Source organism: Heteronotia binoei, chromosome 2, assembly GCF_032191835.1.
Source record: "Heteronotia binoei isolate CCM8104 ecotype False Entrance Well chromosome 2, APGP_CSIRO_Hbin_v1, whole genome shotgun sequence".
Taxonomy (NCBI): domain Eukaryota; kingdom Metazoa; phylum Chordata; class Lepidosauria; order Squamata; family Gekkonidae; genus Heteronotia; species Heteronotia binoei.
In genome coordinates, this window is record NC_083224.1 from 165,726,416 (window position 1) to 165,752,305 (window position 25,890).

The window sequence follows — 25,890 nt, forward strand, 5'->3', positions numbered from 1 at the left end:
ACTGTATGGACATACTTTTGCAAGAGACTCATAAACTTGCACTGATACTTTTATCAGCAAACCAGGAGATGGGTTTTAGAGCAAATTGAGAAACTTTTCTTCCTACCTCTCACATTCATTCACAGCCATCGGACATTTTTCAAGGATGTCTCCCCCTCTCCCGCCCACCTCGTATAATAAATCAGTGGCAATCAGTGCCTATATTCAATTGTCTTGAATGGCCTCTCTGAATGAAGGATGAACATGAATATGCAAAAGCAGAGCATGTAATGATTATGCTAATGACCACAGTTCCCTTATTTGGTTACCTTAGAAGTTACAAGCCATAATGAGAATGAATGGGAAGTACAAATATGATCACATAAATCCTCATTATAAAACAACATTCTGGGTTCATATTGCATTAAAGGCAAATGACTTCATGAATAAAAGAAGAGGTTCGAAGAACTGGCCTTGCCATGTTGAAGCAAAGGTCCAGTTTCTCCAGTCCTCTCTTTCACACAGAGTCAGTCAAATGCCCTTTGGTGGCATCGAGATGGTGGCCCTTGTTCCCAGGGGCATCTGTCTGGGCACTCTTATAAACAGAGAGTTTGAGCAGTCATAACTTTTCCAATTAGGGCTGTCAGCCTCCAGAGGTGGGCTGGAGTTCTCCCAGAATTGCAACGTATCCAGACTACAGAGATCAATTCCCTTGAAGGAATTGAAAGCTTTGGAGGGTGAACTCCAAATGCCTGCTGAGTTCTCCCCTCCTCAAACTCCACACTCCCCAAATCTTCAAGAATTGTCCAATCCAGAGTTGGCACCCCTACCAGGAGCATTTTCCTTTGGTGCAAGGAGCCTTCCTATGAGGCAAGGAGCTGAGCACCTTGCCTCCTAGATAGTGTCAGATGATGAGAACAAGGTTTGAGCCTCCACTCTCCATTGGAAATTGCTGGGTGACCTTGGATTCCTCACTCTCTCTCAGTCAAACCTACCTTACAGGGTTGTTGCTATAAGAATAAAGTGTAGAATGGTGTTCTGAGCCATTTCAAGTCCCCTTTTGGAAGAAAAGCCATGGATAACTGTAAATTAATAAAAAGTTACATAAGAGAATTTGAGATCAAACCTCACTTCATGTTTACTTCCCTCTAATTTCTAAACCTGATCTGGATAACCCAGGCTAACCTGATCTCATCAGATCTTGGCTGCTAAGGAGAGTCAGCCCTGACTAGTATTGGAATTCTAGGGTCACTACATAGAGGCAGGCAGTGGCAAACAACCTCTGAACATCTCTTGCCTTGAAAACCCTACAAGGTTGCTGTAAATCAGCTTCAACAATGGCAAAAAAAAAAAAATCTCAACTCTTCTGGCTCCGGCACTTACGGTATTTTAAGTTACTGTTTAAATTATTAAATTCCATTTTCATGTATGATTTTAGCTGTAACTTGCAAATGGGAGAATATCATGAGGCATCACCTTCGATGATCAAACTTATTGTGACACAAGCTAAGCAAGAAAAGCAGACATGGACACTTTTATCATATTTAACCGTTACTCGCAAAAGCAAACTCATAACTCATAAAGTTGCTTAACTGCAGCGCTCGTTCTCTAAAAACATACAATAGCTAATCTGTTGTATTTGCACTGATTTTCAAACTGTGTTTAGGGAAGCCTGGGATCGTTCAGAAACTAGTGAACATCTTCATCACCCTTGCCGGCTTGTTCTTGCAATACTCAATTGCAGGTGAAGAATAGTGAGGACTGGAAACCATATTGCCAATTTGTTTTGGGTGGTGATGATATTGCATCATTGTCATACATGATTCTTATTTATTTCTATAAACAGAAGATTCAAATTAGGATTATTGACATAAAATGAAAATGCATGGCATTCTATGGAATTACTTCTGTCTGCTGAATGAGTGACACAAATTCCTAGTGCTCATGAGTGATGAGAAAGTGGATGGGACACTTATGGCTCATTTCCTAGATTTTAGGCCTCTATAACTTATGGTCATTAACCAGTAGGGTTGTCAGGTTCCTCCTGGACAAGTGGGGGATGTGGGGGCACTTACCAGGAAAGGAAGAGAGGCCCAGGCAATATTGCCAGCTATGTGGTGATATTACATCTGGTACACGCAAGAAGTAACACCAGCATGCTGTGACATCACCACAACACTCTACCAAAATGGCTTCTACTATAGCATTTTTGCCCAAATACTAGAGTGTGGGCTGAACATCACCAGAGTGATGGTATCACTTCCTGTGTGTTCTGGAAGTAACATCACCACATTGCTGGTGACATCACCAAGCCTCTTTTTCCTGGTAAGTCCCATGCCAACCAGCTGATTGGTGGCAGGGTGTGTGGCATTGAGGGTCTGGCAGCCCAATTAATTAGTAGTGTTCTTTATGTATTATTAAGGTCCTTATATTCCTCCTTTCCCACAGACTATGATCAGACTTATTTGATGGGGGGGGGGGGTGTATGTGTGTGAGAATGACAATGGTTCTGAGTCACATCCTAATTTGAATTTTCTTTGCAAAAACATATAGCCTCTTAAATAGCCCACCTTTCCCATATGTTTTTTGTTGGGTTGTGGTAAAGTATTTTTCTTTTACTTCAAAATATTGCATTCTGCAAGCTGAAGTTTAACAATATTGCTTTGAAATAGATCTGAAAGGTTCAAGGATACACTCTAGCTAAAGAAAAACACTTTTAAGTGGGAGACTGAAATGTAAATTGCCCATTAAATGGGACTTTAAAATGTTTTACTTTGGATGCTTAGTTTTTAAAAGTTTTTTTTAAGTAAAAGAGTAATGTCCAAAGGAAAACCTGCAAAAGGTGAGAAATTCAAAGAATTCTGAGATCTTGCTGAAACATGTGCCAAATTTAATATCAGATTCATAAAGCAATTGAAAGAGCTGATGAACAAGCCTCTGCTAGCTTTGTCAGAGATGACTAAAATTGCATTTCTGCGCAGGGGAAATGCCATGTCACTTTTATCTATCTGTGAGAATGAGCTCTGCTACTGCACTATACTTGGTCTTTTGTACAGAAAACTCCACATATTCCATATAATGCAGCAAATGGTTTTCCATTCCCTTGCTCACTAGGTAACAGAAACCCGGACTGGTCCTCTTGGCTGCAGTAACTATGACAACCTAGATTCTGTCAGTTCTGTTCTGGTACAGAGTCCGGAAAATAAGATTCAGTTGCAAGGTACGTGGGTGGAATTTTGTTCAAATTTCTTATGGAGAAGGAAAACATTTATAGTATTTGTAATTTTCTGCAAACATCTGTCTGAATGGTGCATTTCAAGGGTCAATTCATATGTCTAATTTTCCTAATCTTGCCTTAAACATGAGAGTAGAAATTTAGCTTCCGTTTGGTTTACTGGGAAGTTGATGTATAGGAAACCTCTGACATTCTAAGCAGGTCTGTAGCTTCCATGTGGTTGAGTCAGTCACGATATCATGCTTGCTGCAGGGATAGTAACTTTCCAAAGTTCTCATCATCCAGATTTCTCCCTGGAATTTGAAATCTGTTTCTCTTTATAAAGTGAAACTAATGTATTACAAATATTCTCATGGAAACAAAAACAAAAATCTGATTTTCACACTTTGCACAAATCACATGTGCATGTAGCGGTTTGCTACTGCTTTCCTTTCCTTCTGTTCCTACTCATCTTTTTTGCTAGGGCTAGGTCTCCAGACTACCAGCCAAGCAAGCACTTGAGGCATCTCTATGAGGAATCACAGGAGCTCACCTGACTCCTGGCGAACATCAGTGTGGGAGGCAACGAGCATCACTTCCTGGGCTCACACTGTCACTAACTTAGACCCAGCCAGCAGGTGACAGCAGAGGCAATGAGTTTACCTTGCTTAAACTGCTGAGAGATATTGAACAGGCCTTGATGAGCCCATTGAGAGAGCATTCAAAAAAGAGAGATGTAATTATTAGTACAGTTGTACCAGGATTCATTGTGTGTACCATTGACCGATGTACTGGAGCACGTGTACGTTAGCAAGACACAATACAATGGTAATCCTTATGTAATCTTATTTACAATCACAGTAAGGTTAACTTTTTCACGTTGTTTTATCAAAGGCACATGACCGTTGGTAACATAGAAAGGAACAAGTGAATTGGAAGAACTGAATACTGTGACAAACTGCACATGATCCAGTTCCAGAATTAACTCCAGAAATTCTCCTAGTTCAACTGGCGTTAATGAAGAGTAGAATAAAAGCTTCTTGCCGATCTAGAGTGCTTTTGCTAATCAGAGTAGACACATTGAGCTAGATAGACAGATGGCCTGAATCAGCATAAATTTCATATCTGAGAAACAAGATACTATTGAAAATGAATATAAATGTCTACCTTCATTATTGCTACATCTGTCACACCATCAGAATGTTAATTTTCTATAGTTTGCAGGCATGCAAGTAGAATTTTTATGCAGGTAGACAGTACAGTCATATATTTAAAATTAAAATTTCTCGTGTGTTCAGTCAGTTGTGCTGCTTCATGAAACCAAAATGTGTGGCTAATCACAGGGAAAACACTTTAAAATGGTGTTTCCATGCTTCCATGTTTTAAACACACATTTACCTGAGATTTAAGACATTTAGAGATGATTCTTTACAAACCTGAGACACAATTTGCCATGATCTTGTCAACACATTTCACAGCTGTGAAAGAACATGCAGTTAGTATGAATTTGTAACAGCTGCTCACTTGATGGGGCACAGAGAGAACATAAGAAAATCCCTGCTGGAACAGACCAGTGGTCCTTCTAGTCCAGCATCCTGTCTCACATAGTGGCCAACCAGTTCCTTTGGATGGCCAGCAACAGGGCCAGGAAGCCAAGACCTCCCCCTGATGTTGCCTCCTAGCTCTTTGATTTAGAGGTTTATTACCTCTGAACATGGAGGTTCCCCTCAGTTCCCATGGTTAGTAGCTACTGAGACACCTATCATCTATGAATTTATCTAATGCCCCTTTAAGGACATGCTATCCAGCCAGTAGCTGCAGGACCTTTTATCATTGTCTCTTGGTGTCCTCTGGTAAGAAGGTAACATATTTTTCTCCATACCACTGCTGATGTTCATATAGGTTTCTTCTTAGGTAAACCATCTGAGGTATTTCAAGGAAAAACAGTAGAATTTTGTTTAAAACTAACTCAGTTCTACATATCCCCAGGTAGTCAATGAGTTCATCCTTAAGGTGGTCAAGCAGTTCATCCTTAACACATTCTCAGGTGGTTGAAAAGTTCATCTTTAAACACAGTTCAAGGCAAATTTGGATCTTCTTGCTCAAGAGCCCTGCAAAGAATTTTGAGGGAAGCCTAAACAGTTTCATTAAGGCTAGTGAATTTGTGAGGAGTATGGTGGGATGGGATGAAGATGGTCATAGATCAACTTTCCAATGTTATTCTTGAGCATTTTCTGGCAGTTGAGTCAACCATTACCAAATGTTATAAATTTTCATACAACTAAGTAACATCTTTATAAACATGACCAATTCACAGTTCTCTTTGGCTTTTAACTTGGAATATCAGTACCAACCTATTGTTTCAATTTTTTTTAAATAGCAATAGTTAAGCAAAGTAGCTGAATGAGAATGACACAACACCCATCTAAGAGTGACATAAGGTCAGCTGTGGTTATATTAAGGTTCACTTGGACTCTTGCCTTTGAAATATTCGATTGGGATCATTTAATGAAATGCATTCCCATGATGGCAGCCACATATTTCCTAATGAAGCCCCCTGGGATGTTGAAGTATTTTCAGGATTAAACTGAGTCTGTAAACTGTCTGCAAATAACATTGTGGGAAGTTCTGGAAACAGGCAATAGGAATTATCTTCCCATTGAACAGGCATTCAGAACTCAAGATTCCCTCTCCCCTTCCTCTCCTAATAAGACAGCCTATTGTGAACACCACATTATATTCCTGATATTTTGGGGCAGTAACAGTTTGATAGATGATCCTGTCATTTTCATTGAGCCTCATATCTTCACTGTGTTTATGGAAATTATTTGCCATTCAGAAGCTGTTCTCTTGGTGCTCGACATAATATTTGTCAGTAAAATGCTTAGGAAATTGGTTGTTACATCAATCACAGGCCTGTTTTGATACATGCTGTTGGATTCCCAGTCAAAGTCAAAAACATAGCACAAGAGTTGCTTTTTCATGAAACCATTTCAGAATCAATGCCATCTTGTTGAATAAAGAGCTCCACACTGAAAAAGTTTTCTTTTCATTTATTCAAAATGATGCTTAAGTGAGATCCTAAATCACCAATGAAATTTACTTGTTTTGCCACTCAAAGGAAGTTGGTTTTCAGCTGTGTTTTTCATCAGCTGTCACCATGTGGCTTTGAAGCTTTTCACAACCATGCTTGGGGAGATGCCTTTTGATGGAAAACTACCTGTTGCTATTTCAGGAAGACTTTAAAGTGCACTCCTAACCAGGTCAACTCATAAGCAAGACCTGTCTCATTCAGTTGAGTTTTGTCAGTAGTGCGTAGAAGTCCTGCAGTATGAGTGTGCTGATAAGAGCAGCCTCTAGTAAATAGTCTACAAAGACACAACTTCAGTAAGCCGGTTGAAACAGTTATATTGGGGTTACAGCAGAAGAGTGGTTAAAGGCAGTCCAAAGTAGTCAACATACAGTAAGTCAGTCCATCCGGGTCAGAGGTACACAGTCACAAATCCAAATCTTAGTCTACACATACCAGGGTCATTGCCATCATCAGTCAAACGGACAGAGTAACAGTCTCTGTGATCATATAGCTCAACACGTCTCCAACACTCCTTCCTCCTCATCCACCCAAGGCAAAGTCTAAGGACTAGGTTGTTGGTTCTTATGGTAGAGCTGGCCTATCATGTTCCACCCCACTTAATTGGCTTCACATGCCTCCATTAGCTTCACATGCTTCTCATTGAGCTAGTATAGTTGGAGTTACATAATGTAGCATCAGCAGTTTCTATCTTAAAGTGCCTGGTGCTAACAAGTTTATTTCCAGGCAAATGTTTTTAGGATTGTAATCTTATAGGTGGAATTCAAGGTGGATCTGCCCTACCTGGATAATCTAAAAGGTAGGGACAATCTACCTTGTTATTACTATAGTGGGGTGTCATTTAACCTTTTACTTATTTTAGGTCAGTTTTTAAAAAAAAAAAAATTCTGAATGCTTCAGAACATTAAATTGCTATTTATTTTGTGCTTTAGTTTGCTCAAAAGATACTTCTTTTTGTACTTGTGACATTTTGTATTTGTCAGGATTGTGATAGATTGACAGTAGTGACCACATATCATTGGGGTTACTTCCTTTTTGTGTTTAATTCCATCCCTGCGATGAGATCTGTAGAAACACTGATTGGGAGGCAGTGGTGATGAAGGGTGCAGCTCAGGAACCACTCAGGAACCACCAGTTGTTAACTGGCTAGCAGCCCTCTGTGTGGGTGGGGACACTGTTGTTCGAAGAGGCCACTAATTAGTCACTAAGCACATACTTGCATGGTGTAGTGCTTCCTAAGCTACCTCCCAAAAGTTGCTGGGGAAAAGATAGGCTTTTTCCTTTCCTGTTAATTGCCATATAGAAGCAAGAGGTAGTTCCTGCAGGTACCTTCTGCCTAGAGTTGCCAGCTTCTCCTCTGGAGAGGTAGATCTCCCACTCCTGGCCTCACCTACCATTGATCAACTGGCCAGTAGGAGGCACTTACCAGGAACAGAAGGGGGGCTGGGTAGGGTTGCCAAATCCAATTCAAGAAATGTCTGGGGATTTTGGGGGTGGAGCCAGGAGACTTTGGGGGCAGAGCCAGGAGCAAGGGTGTGACAAGCATAACTGAACTTCAAGGGAGTTCTGGCCATCACAATTAAAAGGACCACACATTTTTTAAATCCTTTCCCTCCATAGGAAATAATGAATGATAGGGGCACCTTCTTTTGGGGCTCATAGAATTGGACCCCTTGGTCCAATATTTTTGAAACTTGGGAGGTATTTTGGGGAGAGGTACTGGATGCTATACTGCAAATCTGGTGTCTCTACCTCAAAAAACAGGCCCCCCAGAGCCCCAGATACCTGCAGATCAATTCTCCATTATTTCCTGTGAGAATAAGTCTCCATAGGGAATAATAGAGTTCCCTCCCCCATTTTCTCTCTCTCACTCACACACACGCTTAACTGTTTCTGGTGCAAGTGGGCAGCCGAGTTGGTCTGAAGCAGAACAAAGCAGAAGTCTCTGGTGCCTCCACAATGAGGTCTGGAAAGTACAGGGGCTACGCTGCTTTTTTACACGCACACTCATTGTCCGAAACAAAAGCAAAACAAATGCAGGGGCTGCACTCTGACGAGGTCTGCTGTTTCTAACCCTTCCCCATGAAGTACTTCCTGCTCCAATTTAAAGGCACACACACAATTTAAAACCGGACCTGTTTGCAAGTCCTGCCCAAGATCTAAAGGTACATGGTGGCTGTGGGGGAGAGGACCCCTGTCGGCCAGCTGGCTGGGAGCGGGGGGAAGCCTGTAAAACCAGGGAATCCCCTCTGGGACCTGGGGATTGGGAAGTCTAGGGCTAGGCAATGTGGCTATGTCACTTCCAGCATGTACCAAAAGTGATGTCATTGCCTTGGTGATATCCCAGCAATGCTCTGGTATTTGGGCAAAATCTCTATGACAGAAACAATTTTTGCCATAGAGTTTTTGCCCAAAAGAATGGTATCATGCAGTAAGATGACTTACACATTGGAAGTGACATCACCATATTGCAGACAACATAGTCTGGGCCTCCTGATAAGTCCCCCACCCCCTGGTGGTTGCCAGGAGGGACCTGGCAATGTTTTTCTGGCTCACCATATAAATTGCCAGGCCACAGTGAGTAATCCCACTTATAGTAAAAAAAAAAAAAAAACCCAAAAAACTAACATGGTGGATGCTTTAGCATCTGCTGTCACTTGTTTTGTTTTTAAAAAAAATCAGAAATGACAAACATGCCGGTGCAATGTAAGCATGCATGCCTTTCCCTGCAACAAAGCAGAGTACCAGAAAGCCTCCCACTATAGCAGGAATGCTGGTATCCTTGCCTACCAAGTACTGCTGCCTTTCCAGTTCACAATAGTTTTATTGCTTTATTTTTTTTATTAGGAGAGTTGAAGGCAATAGGCTAGAAGTAGCATTCATTTCCCATGGTGTACATTTATATATTTTACTTATTAAAATATTTATATCTACCAACCATGGCAGCTCAAATAAACATAATGTACTGCCCATCTGCTGTCAAATAGGTTAGGCAGACATTTAAAACACAGGAATGCAAAACCTGTAAGCAGAGATGATAGTAGGAACAGTCTAATTGATTCAGTAAGTCCAGCCTACCCACTTATTACTACAACAAAAGCTTTCAACTCCAGGGGGAAGGGGAGCAAGCTTTTTCCCCCCCAGCTAAGGAAGTGTTACTTAGAGGCAGCCTGTGGATTCTTTCCTGTATAAGCCTTGTTGGGATCAATGGGGAAAACATGTTTAGGGTTCAATCTGTGCAATTCCAGTGCCAAATGATAAAATCCATATAAAAATGATTTTTCATCAGTCTAGATTAGATTCCTTTAATTACAACATGGCGTGTATATACACTCTACTGTTCAGAAGGGGTTAAAAGCACCAGAATCAGATTCCACACTGCTGGCAAACCCTATCAATCAACAAAATAATGATTGTCACCTGTGCAAACAGCATACATGCAAATTATAAGATGATGCCCACACAACTATCAGTCAGACTGTTCTGCTGCCCAGAGACCTCTTCCCCTATTTGGGGGATTTTTTTTTCTTTCCTTTTTGACAGGACTCAAATTACTAGATGATACATGTGGCATGAGTTGGGTCAGGGGACTCCTGACTAACTCATGTCACATATATCTTCTAGTCGATCCCTGAGAGCTTTTTCAGATTGCAATCCCTGTCCATTGCAACAGACAATTAAAGGGAACCATTTTCCCCATTTGTTTGTAAGGAATGAGAAAAAGGCCACAGGGAAAAATATTGGAGGTGGGGAATGGAACACAACTGTACCAGATGCTAGACCATGTTATCTTTAGAATCTGAGTGGAAAGGGGACAATTGTGTTTTTCTGATAAGCAGACAATTTGAATTCCTTAGAATTCTACTGCCTTACCAGCCATCCACCTCTGCTGCCTGGGTTGTGTGGGCCAGTTCAAACTTACTGACAATATTATAATTCAACAACCAGTAATTCAGTGAGCAAGCAATTTATTTTACTGTTTTGCATCATACATTTCCACAGTGAAACATCCTTTCCCCAGGAAAACAAATGTTGTGTCTGTGGATGTGGTTCATTTCCTTGGTTTGTTAAAACCAACAGTCTTATTGTCAAAAGCTCAGAAAAAATGAATTGAACTTCTTCAGCATACCTTTTCAGAATGCAGGGGTGAGATTTATCTGAATACTTCTCTCACCAACATTGACTTGGTTCCAGTACAACACAAAACCATGTCTTATTTTGCCAGTGGTTATTTTATAAAACCAGGATTCAGTTTGTAGATTATCTCTCAAATTCTGCTTTGCCTCAACAAGAGCTGGTTTCAAATCTTTTGATCCACTGCTGGAGAATGAACCAGGATTAGGATGTCTGCATGTGTACATCATGAGAAACCACAGTTAAAACTGGCTGGTTAATAAACCAGCTCAAGCAGTGATTTCAGATCCTGGTTGGATGACATGGATAGTCTTTGGCCAAAGGCTACCCAGGACAGCTGTCCCAGGCCCCATGTTGGCAGTGAGTTATGCTGGAGATCCATCAACCATCCATCTGCCACACCACTGCCACTTCCAGCCTCTTTGGAATTGTGGTGGGTGATGGTTGCTTCAGGACAGCAGTCTGGCAGTTGTTGAGAGGTGGAGGAGCCCCTGGCCACCCCTAAAGCTAATTTCCACTCACCCCTGCCATGAATACTCAGTACATCCCCACATTCACTAGTTAGGGGCATACTGGGAGGCAAAATGGCCAGGAAATGAAGAAGAGCAAGCTTCTGTGAGCTGGAGCTGCCAGTTTATGGCAGTGTCTGCTTATGCCTACTTGTTATAGAAGTGGCTGTTCATGGTTTCCCGCTTGGACTTCTGGCTTGTGACGGCTCCTTCTCCACTCATACAAGGCAAGAGTTGCCCCTTACTCGGGGCAGAGGTAGAAGTGATTCTGCAAATAAATAAATAAATAAATAAACCCTATGCAACACTCCCCCCCCCCAGGTCACCTAAGCCCATTTGATGGACTCTGACTAACCTTAGTGGAGTTCTCTGCATATAATCCATCACACAAACCATCATTTAGTTCAACCATGGGTTTATTTGATGTCTGAACTGAGCCATTCTGCCCATAGAGAGATGGTTCGCAGCATATCATTTTCCTTGAGCTGCTGGCTTGAAGGAAGATGCATTCAAATTTGAAACTTTCATGTCTGTTTTGAAGTAGTTTGGTCTAAGGAGGACAGTAGCATTAGATGCATGATGATAAATCCAGTACAATGACTGAAATGGGTTTAGAAGGGCATAACTCTAGGATTGCTCTTTAAGAAGCATTAAAGAAAAGGGGGGAATCGTAATAAACACAGAGGTGGTAGGGAATAAAACAATCGCCTCACCTTGAGGCTCAAATAGACAAGATAAGGAGCTACATGTTGTCTTTTGATTCTGTACAAATTTCAAATTGCAAGCTCAGTTTGCCTAAGGACCATGCAGGGAAGGGCTGCATGGGGGTGTTTGTTTACCATCCAACATCCATTTGATTTTGCTACTAGAAACTGGATTTCCAGCTGTATTAAAGGGAGAAGAGCCAAGCCCATTAAAACTACACCTTTCCCCCATTTATATGTAAATGGCATGTTATGGAAAGAGAAAGGTACATGCTGTCAATTTTATCTATTTGAGCTTTTAGATTATAATATCACCAGATTTTGGGGGAAGGGGGGAGGAAACTGTAGGATTGACATAGCTAAATAGGACTAAAGCATTTTAATCCAAAATGCTTTGACCTAATAGGGTCGAAGATTAGCAGCCACTCATTCATAGACAGCTGCAAAAGTTAGCTACATCAGGTTAGCAAGACAACACCTGCTAATATAGACCATATACTGGATGGGATTAATTTCCCTTCTATTTAGTTTTTTTGCTGTCTCTCTGTGATGGATATTTCTGCTGTATAGTTTCAAAAGTGTATCTTGACTGCTAGAATCATGGTTCCAGTTCTGTTGCGTACAACAAAGCTGTGACATAACTGTCCCAGTAACTCCTGATACTCCACAGTTAATTTTGAAATTGCCTTCCTTTTTTTTTTTGACTTCACAAAAAGAAAACACAGTAGTTAATCTCAGAAGGTAGCCATGTTGGTTTGCATAGAGCAGTTAGATCTGAGTACAACACTTTAGAGACATACGAAGAGTTTCAGTGTACAAGCTTTTGAGAGTCAAAGCTCCCTTTGTGTCTGATGAGTGTCTGACAAAAGAAAGCTTTGATGCTCCAAAGTTTATGCTCTGCAATTTTTGTTGGTCCCTAAGGTGCTACTGAATTTGAATTTAATGGTAGTTAATCCTTCACCTAATAAGCACCATTGATTTGGGTTGATACATGGATTGTATGTAATATGTAATGATACACACAATGTCAAGTCAAGTCAAGTTAAGTTTAATACGGCCATAGACCAGTCAAATTAAATACAAATAACTTAATAAAATACAATCAGGTAAAACAATAATCAGAATAAAACATACACAGTAATGTTAATTACTTTCAACAGGTAACAAGCCATTAAACCCACATCATTTTTGATTTTTTAAAAAAATGCAGCCCCAAAACAGAAATAAATACAAATATAACAAAATATAACAGCAATAGTGGCAAATCTACAGACAAGCATTTATATAAGGTTTTCAAATATCTAAAAAAAATATGTCCATGTGCAGTTTTCATCTATATACCACACATTCAAATGTTGATAAGACTGTAAAATTCCAAATCCACTGGAATGGAGGTTGGCATTTACCTCTTCAGTGTTGTTATGTCAGTCTTTTAGCAACAGTAATGGAGTGAAGGGTCCATTTTTGTTAACCATTCGTTAAACTCAGGAGACAAACAAATAGTACTCAGTTTAGTCTTTTACCTGAGCCCCCTTCACACAAAGACTCATTAGCACCAGAACTGCTTATTCATGCTGCAGTGGGGAACCATGGGAAGTGTGAATGGATCAAACAAATGTGGGGGTGAGATTAACATCTTGGGTGTGTCTCAGCATCCTTGAGAGTGATAGGATGTCATACACATGAGAAAGCCCACAAGATCAGTCCTTTCTATGCCCTGATATTTAATAGGCTAAAGCAGGCCTCCATGAAGATAGAAAAATCTGCACAATGGGGCCCACCATGGCTACCTTAGGGATCTGCAGTTCTGAAGTTTGCAGAAAAAAATGGTTAAAAAAATAACAAAGTGGGGTAAAAGATCCTCAAATGTTAAAAGTGCATGTGCAAACATTACAGCCCCACCCCACCCCCAGTCAAAATGGCATTTGATGTTTCGGCAGTAGCCACAACCACCAGAAGATGAGCATGATACAAAAAAAGGGTTTTGTAAATTGCAAAAGAACAGGTTATTTTTATTACTTTCCTAGGTATGTGTGGATGGGTGAAGTACAAAAAAATGTGGGCCGGTGACTTTTGTACATATATTTGGAAGCTTGTTTGAACATGCATCGTTAGGACTATAACAGTGGTTTGGAGGAAACCATAAGACTTAGTAAGATTGTTTCCCCTTTTCTCCCCCCTTTTAAGGTCTTCAGCTCATCCTGCCTGAATATTTGCAAGAGCGGTTCGTGCAGGCAGCCCTGAGCTATATTGCCTGCAATTCAGAGGGGGAATTTATCTGCAAGGACAACGATTGTTGGTGTCAGTGTGGCCCCAAATTCCCAGAATGCAACTGTCCATACATGGATATTCAAGCTATGGAGGAGAACTTACTTCGCATAAGTGAGACCTGGAATGCTTACAACAGCGAGTTTGAAGACTCAGGTGTGATATTTATATAACTTTTTATACCAATGTGTGGAATACCTTCTACAGTTGCCTTCTGCTAAATGAGGTGCCTTGTTCCAGTGGAGGACAATTTACACTGCTGGAGCAGAGTTCCTTACTTTAGTAAGTTTCAGAGGGTAGCCATGTTAGTCTGCAGTCAAACAGTTATATTCAAGTTCCATAGCACCTTTGATTCTTGAAAGCTTATATGCTGAAAATCTTGTTGGTTTTTAAGGTGCCATTGGACTCTAATCTTACTTTACTAAGAGTCAGAGTGATGTAGTGATTTGAATCTTAGAGGAGGATATAGGAGACTGAGGTTTTAGTTTCTACCCTGTCATGAAGCTAAGGTAGCCTAAGAAGTAATCTGTTCTATAGGAGGTATACCAGATTGTTGTGGGCAGGATTGAACATTATTTGACATGATTCTACCAGAGAACTGTGTCTGGTGTCTGTTTTGAATACTTGTAAAGTAGTGTAGTGGATGACCTTTAGTCTAACCAGGGGTCATTTTGTAGAAAAATAGGTGGTGGAGCTCATCCAGGGATTGTTATGCAGCTGCACATATGGACAAGGAGGTGGAGCTCTCAGAAAGATTCAGTGAGCTCCCACTGAATCTGAGGCCTGAGCCTAACTGATCTCAAAGGTTTGTTGTGAGTATAAAATATGGAAGGGAGTACTATGTGCATTAATCTGAGGTCCTTGAAATAAGAGCAGGATACAACATAAGAGAGAGTCATGATCTCATCCAGTATTTCTGTTGATAATGCACTTCTGCAAATTCTAAGTTGTTTTATTTAATTTTGGAATTTTGGAAAACGCCAGTGTACTGCATATTGATACTGGCACATGACAAACACTGATTAGGGGGGTGGGGGCTGAGGTTGCATACTTTATTTTAGCTCATGCTGGATCCCCCAACTCATTAAAGGTACAGGTAGGATTGAAAGTCTATCCCTTGAAAACAGCTGCACAGATCCTGGATTTTAGGGAAATGTAGTACCTCTGTCTCTTTCTCTCCCCCTGAGAGAATGGGGGGTGGGTGGGGAGGAAGTGGATACTGGCATATAAAGAACTACTTCTGCCATTCTTTTGTTTATCAGTTTCATGACCAGCTGCCTGTCCATATGGTAGGAAAAAGAAGAGCTGATCAGACCTGAGGAGAAACAGCAAGAGAAATGGGAAGATGTGTGGGAGGCATGTGGATGGGGAATATTGGGAGGGGGGGGGAGATTTTGGCAAGAAATGTGACTATAACTGAGGGCTGGGATGACAGGAATTACAAATATAAATTAGGACACCTGTAACAAAGTGAAAGCAAGAGGAAATGACAAAAGACTTTGTATATCCTAGTAGACAGCCGTGTTGGTCTGAAGCAATAGAACAAAGCAGTAGACAGTTTATATTGTATCTATGTGTAAAGCCCATACAAAGGGTTACTCTTAGGGCTGCTCAACATTGGATACTGACATAGGGGTTCTGTGCTTAGTGAGTGATGGGAACAAAGCTCCACATGTAGAATTTCACACAGACATTTCATATGAGCAGTGGTTAGAACTAGAAGTACTCTGTTCCATTTCATGCATTATTTGATTTTGAGAAAGCCCATCCTTTTTTTTTTTATTACAAGAGAGATTGATATGGTTATATTGCAGTCTGAGGGGGAAAGAGTGGGAGTAAGGGGCAGGAAGGCAAAGGCACCATAAAGACAGAACTGGGAAAAACAGTCCACAGCTTTTATTGAATACAGCAAAAAGAGCGCTGGCACAGCGTGAGGATGGCGTGCCTGCACTGGGTGACCTGCCTGCTGCCTGATATAACCCTAACCCACCTTGGGGGAGATAAACCAAGAAGTAACAAGCTCCGGAATGCTACTTGGGCAGCAGCCATGGTGTGGTTCCCTCGCCACTTGGTAGTAAGAGCCAGCTGACAACCTCTGTATGGGCATACGTCTGAGTGGCTCAAAGCCCATACTTTTCTCTTATTACAAGGGAGATTAACATGATTATAATCTTGCTTCTGGCAGGGCACAATTTAGTTCCTCTGTACTTTTTCTTCTTTGTACAATATTGATGCATGATGTTACAGATTTAAGAACAAAGATGAAGCCAAGTGGCAACAGCTTAGCTGCTTTTCTCTGAGGACAGCAGGTCTGAAGTTGCCTTTTCTTCTCCCTCACTTCATATGTGATCCTGTTGCCTAAGGAACCATGGCTTGAAACAATTATGATGCCGGAGGGAGGCCAGGAGAGGCCATAGATTTAAAGGGTTCCCAAATAGAACAGAAATGTCAAGATGCAATTGGGCAGGGCTTGTGATTGAAGTGGACTGGAGAGACAAAATTCTGGGGGCACTAGTCATCCTGGTAGCCCATGGAACCAGGTAAGTCATGTGATTTCATATGACATTTGGGCTAGGTGTGGACCATATGAGGGATGCTCAAATAAAATATTTGCCAGGGAGGTCATGGCAGGATTGCCAATTTCCAGATGGGGCCTGGAGATTTCCTGAAATCACCACTAACCTATATATTACAGGGATCAGTTTTCCTGGAGATAATGGCAGCCCTGGAGGATGAACTTACCAGAAATGCTGAGGGTCTCCTCTTTTTATAGTGGGAATTAGCAGAGGTAGACCCAGGTAGAGCTCTTTAGGACCAGGATTCCCACAAGATGTATACCAGTACTAGTTCAGAGAAATGCATTTTGAAATGACTGAACCAATTTAATAAAGAAAGGAATTTAATAAAAAATAAAAAATAATATGATAAAAATACACACACACTGAATTAAACTAATGTACACACAAGAACATCAGAAAAATAGTAGTTGGAGCAAATAGGGGATGAGTTTTGTGGGGGAAAGAGGTCATATTTAGCTGTCCTGGAGAGTTGAAGTCCATGAAGAAGACCAGCAAAATGACCAGTGCTCTACTCTGGAAGGTACCCAAAAAGAGTTTGGGGATGCAAGTATGAAGGTGCCAAGACTGAATACTCTAAGTATGTTCAGAATGCCTTTGTAAATAGGGGGAAACTTATCCTGAGGCATAGGTGATCAGGATGTTCCTCAGAACAATGCAATATGAGATTATGAAGTGATGTGACAATGTGTGCAGGAGCAAGTTGATGGATTTTGCTGAGAAAATATTTGAATGGGACCAGGAAAGCAATTAATTTCTGAGATGGAACAAGAGAGTCAAGAGTTGGAGACAGGGTGTCAACAGGAAATATAGATACACCCAGGGCTCTTTTTGCAGCAGGAACTTATTTGCATATTAGGCCACGCACCCCTGATGTAGCCAATCCTCCTGGAGCTTACAATAGGCTCTGTATGCTCCGTAAGCTCTTGGAGGATTGGCTACATCAGGGGTGTGTGGCCTAATATGCAGAGGAGTTCCTGCTACAAAAAATGCCCTGGATACACCCAGAGGTGTTATTGACAGAAGACAGGCTAGAGGGCAGGAAAAGAATTCATAAGAGAAAGAACTTTTTCCAAATTGGTGCATTCCATGGAAGTTGGAGGAATGATGGAATTAGCCAGGTGTCAGTTTGCTCCAGGGGCACCTTAGCCAGAGACAAAGAGATTTATGCATACTTATCTTCACTTGCTGAATGTTTGTATGTGCTGAGCCTAGGGGTCACAGCATGTTTGGAGCTGGGTCAGTTTGATCAAAGTGCTGTCAGCCTCCATTTTGTTTGTCAAGCCTGGCACAAGGTTTCCAGAGTGCAACCATGTCACCCATGCCAAGTGTTATCGAGGGTTGCTCATGCTGCAGTGCAGCCTGGCTATGCCCTCCATGAAGCACTTGAGTGACCAGGGTCTGTAAGTGGGACAATAAACCCTATGGTATTTCATCCCCACTGAGCTCCCTCCTCTCCCCAAGCTCCCCAAGGAGAGCCAGTTTGGTGTAGTGGTTAAGTGTGCGGACTCTTATCTGGGAGAACCGGGTTTAATTCCCCACTTCTCCACTTGCACCTGCTAGCATGGCCTTGGGTCAGCCTTAGCTCTGGCAGAGGTTGTCCTTGAAAGAGCAGCTGCTGTGAGAGCCCTCTCCAACCCCACCCACCTCACAGGATGTCTGTTGTGGGGAAGGAAGGTAAAGGAGATTGTGAGCCGCTCTGAGACTTTTGATTTTGATTTTGAGTGCCAGCAGCTTGGTTTCTTCTCAGGACAAGTGGAGTCTGTCTCTTTTGTACACATAATAGCATACATAAAGATGGCAGAAGATGAGAGTGTGAAATAAGGAATGATCCAGAGTAGCAGGATTTGATTGCTGAAAGTCATCATTGTTAGTCCATGCCAATCCTCTGCTGAATGAAGATCTCCTCCACCTGTCTCCATTTTGCCCTTTCCAGTCTTGCATCTTGAAGGCAGCAACCTTTAAATACCTTGCTAGCTAACCACACTAGACTATTATGACCTTTATGGCTATGGTATACCTCTAAGGGAACTTGTCATGCTCTCACTCCCCTTGCCTGTTTACAAGCCCCCACTAAGGCCTTGGAAAGCATTTGACAGAGGGTTGAAAGACAGATTTTTGCCTGCAGTTATACGCTCATGCCTATTACTCTTTATTGAATAGTTGTCCATTATTCCTACATTATATTAAACAGAATGATCTCTTCCTCTCTTGTAAATACAAGAAATGTTTTAGAGGATTTTTCGTAGAGGGAGAAAGGGAGGATCAGCATTCCAGAGCGATCCATCATTTCCATTGTACTCCAGCAGTTTACAAATGAGAGAACCAGCCTTCTTTTGTTATTATTTCTCCCTGCAAATAAATTTGCCTTTAAAATGTATCTGAATACTTCTGAGCTGCTGTAGTGTTTTGAGTCCGATGCATCACCTTCCACACACAGCAGTGAACCCTTCCTAATTACACTCAAATGAAAGTCTCAGGGCTGGTTCTTGAAGCTCAGGGTTAATCAAAAGCATCTATTCTTCTGTGCTCAGCCTTCCTTATGGTCCAACTCTCACAGCCATACATTACTACTGGGAATATCATTGCTTTGACTATGCCAACTTTTGTTGGCAGGGTGATGCTTCTACTTTTTATTATACTGCCCAGGTTCACCATAGCTGTCCTCCCAAGCAGCAAACGTCTTTTAATTCCATGGCTACAGTCGCCACCTGCAGTGATCTTGGATCCCAGAAATGTGAAGTCTGTCACTACTTCCATGTCTTCCCCTTCTATTTGCCAAGGTGTGATGGGGCTGGATGCCATGATCTTAGTTTTTTTGATGTTGAGTTTCAAGCCTACTTTTGCGCTCTCCTCTTTCACCCTCAACAAGAGGTTCTTTAAGTCCTCCTCACTTTTTGCCATTAGAGTGGTATCATCTGCATATCTGAGGTTGTTGATGTTTTCCCCAGCAATTTTAATTCTGGCTTGTGCTTCATCCAGGCCAGCATTCCGCATGATGTACTCTGCATATAAATTAAATAAGCATGGTGACAATATACATCCTTGTCGAACTCCTTTTCCTATTCTAAACCAATCAATTGTTCCATATCCCGTTCTGACCGTTGCTTCTTGACCCTTATACAGGTTTCTCAGGAGACGCGTGAGGTGGTCTGGTACTCCCATCTCTTTAAGGACTTGCTACAGTTTGTTGTGATCCACACAATCAAAGGCTTTAGCATAGTCAATGAAACAGAAATAGACGTTTTTTCTGATACTTCCGTGCTTTCTCCATAATCCAGCAAATGTTGTCAATTTGATCTCTAGTTCCTCTACCTCTCTGAAACCCAGCTTGAACTTCTGGTAGTTCCCGATCTTAGCCCCAAAATGGCCATAGATGTGGGATGACTGCTTAAGTTGCTAATGCCCCAGGAAACTTTTTGCTGTATTGTCTATCAGAAGCAACAAGAAAACATGGCATGCATTGTTACTTAGGAGGAGGTGACAGTATCCATGCCCACCCCTAATCCGACACAGTTACAACCAATGAGAGACTACTTTGAGATCTGAAGTAGACTTTCATTGCCAAGTGCAGGAACAGACAGAGACAGCAATCCTAGAATGACCCTTGGTTTCTGGTTTGACTTGGGAAATCCATCAATTGCTGCCTAATTTTCTTCCTAGATAGAACTAGCCCTGCTCCTAGGAGCAAAAGAATGTGGTAATGTAGAGAGGGAGAAAAAAAAAAAACATGGTTGGTGGTGCATTTGGATGTGCACAGGCACTGCTATGAATTATGCAATTCATTTGACAAATCCTCACTCCCATATGAGTACCACATTTGAGAGAAACAACCTATCTTGGGAACTATTTATGCCTTTGTTACAATTTGCACAATTGCAGCAGCCCACCAGAGGGCTGCCCAGTTTACCAAAAGGGTGGCAACTGGATGAACAGGTCCCATGAACAGGCTGCAATTTTCACAAATCAAACATGTTTGTCGTGCCAGGCTAGAAGTACAGTGTTTCTCACATGCTCTTGAGATGTTTGCAGGCAGGCCAGGTTTTGTCTAAACTAGTAGTTGAGTATGTGTATACAGAGTTGAGAAACAGTCCTACAATTGCTTCATTTGGTGCAGAACCCTGTAGAGATCCACCCAACTATCATTTTTAGCATCTGATTTAGTTGTCCAGAGTGGCCCTGTGGTGCAGAGTGGTAAAGCAGCAGTACTGCAGTACTATGGTCTAAACTCTCTGCTCACAACCTAAGTTCGATTCTGGTGGAAGCTGGATTTCAAGTAGCCGGCCCAAGGTTGACTCAGCCTTCCATCCTTCTGAGGTCGGTAAAATGAGTACCCAGCTTGCTGGGGGGCGGAGGGAGTGTAAAAGACTGGGGAAGGCAATGACAAACCACCCCGTAAAAAGTCTGCCGTGAAAACGTTGTGAAAGCAACATCACCCCAGAGTTGGAAATGACTAGTGCTTGCACAGGGGACCTTTCCTTTCCTTTAGTTGTCCAAACTGACCCTTAATGGTAGCTGCAGGTGGCATGGAATCTCAAATACATTCAAAACATGATGGACTTCAAGTTTGTTTGTTTTTTAAAAAACTGTATTGGAAATTGAAATCTTTTAAAAAGTTGGTCAAACCCATGTACAGCAGGAGCCAAAATCTGCACTCATATTTTCCCCCAAGAAAGTATATTACATTGGAAAAGTCAGATAATAACATTTCAAAATCAGAATGAAGATGTTCAGATATCAAAACAAGAAGGGAAGCATGTTCTTACATTCAAGGACTCCCTCCTGCTTCCCTCCTCCCCTTGTGCACAGAGTAAAATTAAAGGCTTCCTTGTTTGGGAACTCATGAATCAATCTCCAGTTTGCTGTGAAATTCAAATGCAGTAAGGTTGCCAGATCTGGGTTAGGAAATACCTGGAGATTTTACTGGTAGAGTCCGAGGAGGGCAGAGTTTGGAGAGGGGGGTGGGATTTCAATGGGATATAATGCCATAGATTCTGCAAGGTTTCTGAAAGGGGGAAAATAACCTTGCAACCCACACACAAACCAAGGTGAACCAAATAAAGCTGAGGAGCAAAGATCTAAGTAAAAATCCAGCCTGCTCTTGCAAATCAATATAATCTAAACTAATTAAATATCCTTTAATAAATGAAGACAATATTAATCAACCAAGCGTACTTACAGCATATTTTCCATAAAGGAATATTTGCATTTATGAAGCATTGTAAAGGGACCGCTGACAGAGACAATACATTAAAATGTTTGTTTGATCCAGTTCAGGCTTTTCAAACCAGGAAGCTTTCAGTCACAGTAAGATGCAGGGGAGAAGAATGTAATTATGAATGCACATCACTGAGGACAAATAGAGATTTATTATTGCCCATTTGTTGCCCAGACCAATGCAAAGTTGTAGTTGTTACCTTTAAATTAGGTTACCAGCATTCAGGTGTAACCTGGACATAGCTGATCTCCAGGCAATAGAGGTCAGTTCCCCTGGGAAAAGTTTGCTGCTTTGGAGGGTGAACCGTATGCTAGTATACCCCTCTGAGGTCCCTCCTTTCTCCAGGCTCCACTCCTGTTTCAGACAGCCCTACCTTTAAATCTCTTCACCAGGGCTAGCTCTCTCGCTAGGCAAACTAGGTGGCTGCCTAGGGCATCGGGAGGGTGGGTGTGAAAAATTGGGCTCCCCACCCCCCTCCCGGTGCCCCAGGCAAGCACCTAGTTTGCCTTTCTCCCCCACTGCCGCCACCGCCGCCCACCTCCATTGCCTTCCTTCCCTTCGCCTCCCCCCTCCCCGCTGCACCTCCCTGCTGCGCCTCCTCCTTCTCCCTCCCTTCTAACCCTTTCCCACCCCCCTATGCCAATTTCAATGCTGGAACCAGCTCTAGTGCCACATTCCAGCTCTCTAAAGCCCCCCTCCCCCAACGAATCATGAGTAAAACTGCGCCATAGGGCCGGGCTGCGCTCACCATCTCTCAGGAATAGCGTGAAAGGCTGGCCCCCACTGCCTCCTCTCCCATCCAGGAAGTGGGGAGGGGAGGAGTCAGTGGCAGCGGGGGTCACCCTTTCAGGACGCTATTCCTGAGAGATGGTGAGCACAGCCTGGCCCTGCGGCCTGGTTTTACCTGGGATATGAGTGTTCAGCCAGGGAGGGGGGGCTTTAGAGAGCTGGAACATGGTGCTAGAGCCTGTTCCAGTGTTGAAATTGGCACGAGGGGTGGTGGGAAAGGGTCCAAAGGGAGAAAGAAGGAGGTGTGGCGGGGAGGTGTGGCAGGGCAGGGAGGTGTGGTGGGGAGGGAGAGGCACGGGGGCACCAGGCAGCGGGTCTACCTAGGGCACCATGGGGCGTTGGGCCGCCCCTGCTCTTCACTGTCTGGGGCTATACTTATCAAATTCCAGTCTCCCAGTATATTCCCACAAGACAGTTGTGTTCTTGAGATTGCCTTCTTCTTGTTGTGCCCTCTCAGTACTGTTCAAAGTGTCACGGTTAAGTAGGTAGGGTTGCCAGGTCCCCCTTGGCTGAAAGCAAAAGGGTGGGGGAGTATGGTTGCCAGTTTTACATTGAAGAATTCCTGGAGATTTGGGGATAGAGCCTGGGGAGGGCAGGGACCTCAGTGGGGTGCAATGCCATAGAATCTACTTTCCAAATTATCCATTTTCTCCAGGGGGACTGATCTCTGTAGTCTAGAGATAAGCTGTAATTCTGGGGGGTCCACAGGTTCCATCTGGAGACTGGCATCCTTACCATTAGGTCCACTGCTTTAGAATAGTTTACCAGAGCAGGTATGGAGGGTGCCTTTACTGCTGCCTTTAGTAAGGCATGTAAGACCATTTATTTCAGAGGCTAAGCAAATCTGGCAGATCTGGCTCCATCTGTAATCAGTGCATAGATTTTTCTCTTGTTGATGGACTGTTAATGCTGTTTTTTTGTCACTTTGCAGCTCATTCTTCCTTTCATAGCTTGGCAGATCAGGGTGGTATTTTATTTTAATTTTAAATAAATTAATCATGTGGTGTTGGAATGAAGCCAGATGGCCCTCCTTTGTCTCCTTGCTTCTCACTGGGTGAGTTTCACCTGAGAAGTGCATTTTTGAACACTAGTTCTTCACACGTTCAGTGACTGTATGGAGGGAGTCAGGTTCACACCCAACATTTCTGCTCTCAGCCTCCATGGATGTGGATCTTCTGAAATTCTGGAGGCCAGGAGACAGCAGCATTGGTTCCCAACCCCTCCCTTCCCCGTGCTTTAACAGAAACATGCGGAGGACTGAGGGTTTTTTTGTTTTTCCAACAAACCCTTCAGTCTCTTCCCTGCTTGCTGATGGAAACAGGAGCTCTTCCGGCTATGTTTGCTCTTATCCATCTGTTTTCTCCTTATATCTTTTGTGTGTAGTCGTATCTTGTAGCCTTCGGATTTAGTTACTTGCTCTGCAAAATGAACAGCTGTTCTGATCAAAAATCCATACTGATGCTGTTCACCCTAAATTAGCATGCTTCATTAGTGTCTCAAGGATCCTGGTTGAATTAAAACACTTAATTTTCTCCTCCGGGAAGAGGAGGAAAAAATTGTGCTGAGAAACAGCAGGGTTTGGGGTTTTTTTGGTATGTTTATTTTAAGCTGATTCATCTAAACACTAGGTAAAAGGTTTCACTTTTGGGTATATGAAATCTGTGATGAATTTAATTTATTTTTCTCAATATGTGCTGAAATAAAGTGAGTTCAACCAACTTTGAATCAATCAAGAACACTTTGTTGCAAGAAGAAAGTCACAAACAACTCAGGCAACTCAATATATATACTGTGGCTGAGTTAAACACGCCCTGTTTAGTTGGCTGCAGTTATTCCTGTTTGTTCACTCAAGAATTCTCCATTTGCATCTCTTTGTTACAAGTTGTTACATGTCTAGCATCCTGATTGGCCAGTTCTTCCAGGCTTCAGGATCCTGGTTTGCAAGGAGTGCCTGACTCAAGCTCAGGCAACAAGAACCCAGTGAGATGCAATATATAACATGTGCAGATATTCATATATATCTGATGACATATTAATTACATCTGAAAGCCACTGTGGTGTAGTTGGTACAGTGATGGACTAGGATCTGAATGAACCGAGTTCAAATCCCCACTATGCCCTGAAACCCACTGGTGAACTTGGGCCATTCATGCACTCTCACCCTAACTTAGGCAGGATTTTAAAAGTTCTAAGGAAATCAATAAAATAAAATTATTGGTCAAGTTTCAAATGATGTTATTGATGTATGGTTGGGTGTTGCTAGACTCTACAGGCAGGGAACCTGCACTATGTACCAGTCCTATGTAGCTCCAGCTTGCCCTTTCTCCTCCAAGAAATGGGTACAAGTATGTCTACAGGCAGGGGAACTTTGCGGCCTCCCAAAAATGTGCTTCACTTTTTAACAGTTTGTTGTGGAGCTCTTATTTTTAACCCCCCAGAATGACTAGTAGGAACACTTCTGTGTTTGGACAAATTATGATTTGAACTAAACCAAATGCTATCATTGATCGATGTCAGAACTAGATGTGATGATAAATGTGAATTTACCTTCCCAAATGAAAACCTGCATCCAAAGCCTCCCGCTGCTGGTGCAATGCCACCATGTGGTGTATTTCCATAGCGTCAGCTGACATAGGAATGGGGTAGACCACGCAATGGAGTGATGTCATATCATGCATTTTCATAACTATGTGGCAGAGAAGCTGGGGTAATGTGGCATTGCCCTTTCTGCTGGCAATCTCTCATTTGTTGCCATGCTGAGCTCCTCCCCCCTTTACATTAAAGTCATATATGTGCCAAAATCATTTTTAAGTTTGAACTTTCCCCATAATGGTGCTTAAAGTACACCCATTGAATTTAAATTGACTTTCCATGTGAATTATCTCTGAGTCATGTATTTACTGGATATGTAATTCCTTAGTAACAAATGGGTCTCCTGCTGATGAAAGCTGGTGTGTTTTGCTTTTGATGATGTCCAGCCATCGGATTCATCCAGGCGCTACCAGGTTTACCTGGAACACAGCACTGAACATTTGAACATGGGCTGCAATCCGATTAATTCCCTTTTGAATTCCATGAATCCTTGTCAGTGTGCTCAGTTGGGGATCTGTATTTCTATAGCCTTACCTTTTTTGCTCCTGTTTGCATTCTTTATTTTTCACTTCTTCACAGAGATTGAATTATTAACATTCTCTTGCCAAAAACTGCTTGACTAAGCTGATGGGATTTAAAGCAATAAAGAAAATTCATAAGGAAGTTCTACTAGGAAAGACAATTTGTTACAGCCATTGACTGAATATTATATCAAAGGATTTAGAGGTAGAAGACACCTTGCATTCCTTTCTCTTTTTCATGGCCCGTTTGGGTGTTATTAAACTTTTTTTTTTCATTAAAATCTCCCTCCCGCTC

General features: G+C 42.1%; 1 protein-coding gene across 3 annotated transcripts in view; it reads left to right on the plus strand.

Moving 5' to 3' along the window:
* BRINP3 (BMP/retinoic acid inducible neural specific 3) overlaps nucleotides 1–25,890 on the plus strand; it is a 372,579-nt gene that overhangs the window by 249,700 nt on the left and 96,989 nt on the right. For all 3 annotated transcript variants that reach the window (XM_060232385.1, XM_060232384.1, XM_060232383.1), the window contains exons 5-6: nucleotides 3,094–3,199; nucleotides 13,819–14,055. In XM_060232385.1, the coding sequence (XP_060088368.1) occupies nucleotides 3,094–3,199; nucleotides 13,819–14,055 (343 nt within the window). The remainder of the gene's footprint in view (nucleotides 1–3,093; nucleotides 3,200–13,818; nucleotides 14,056–25,890) is intronic.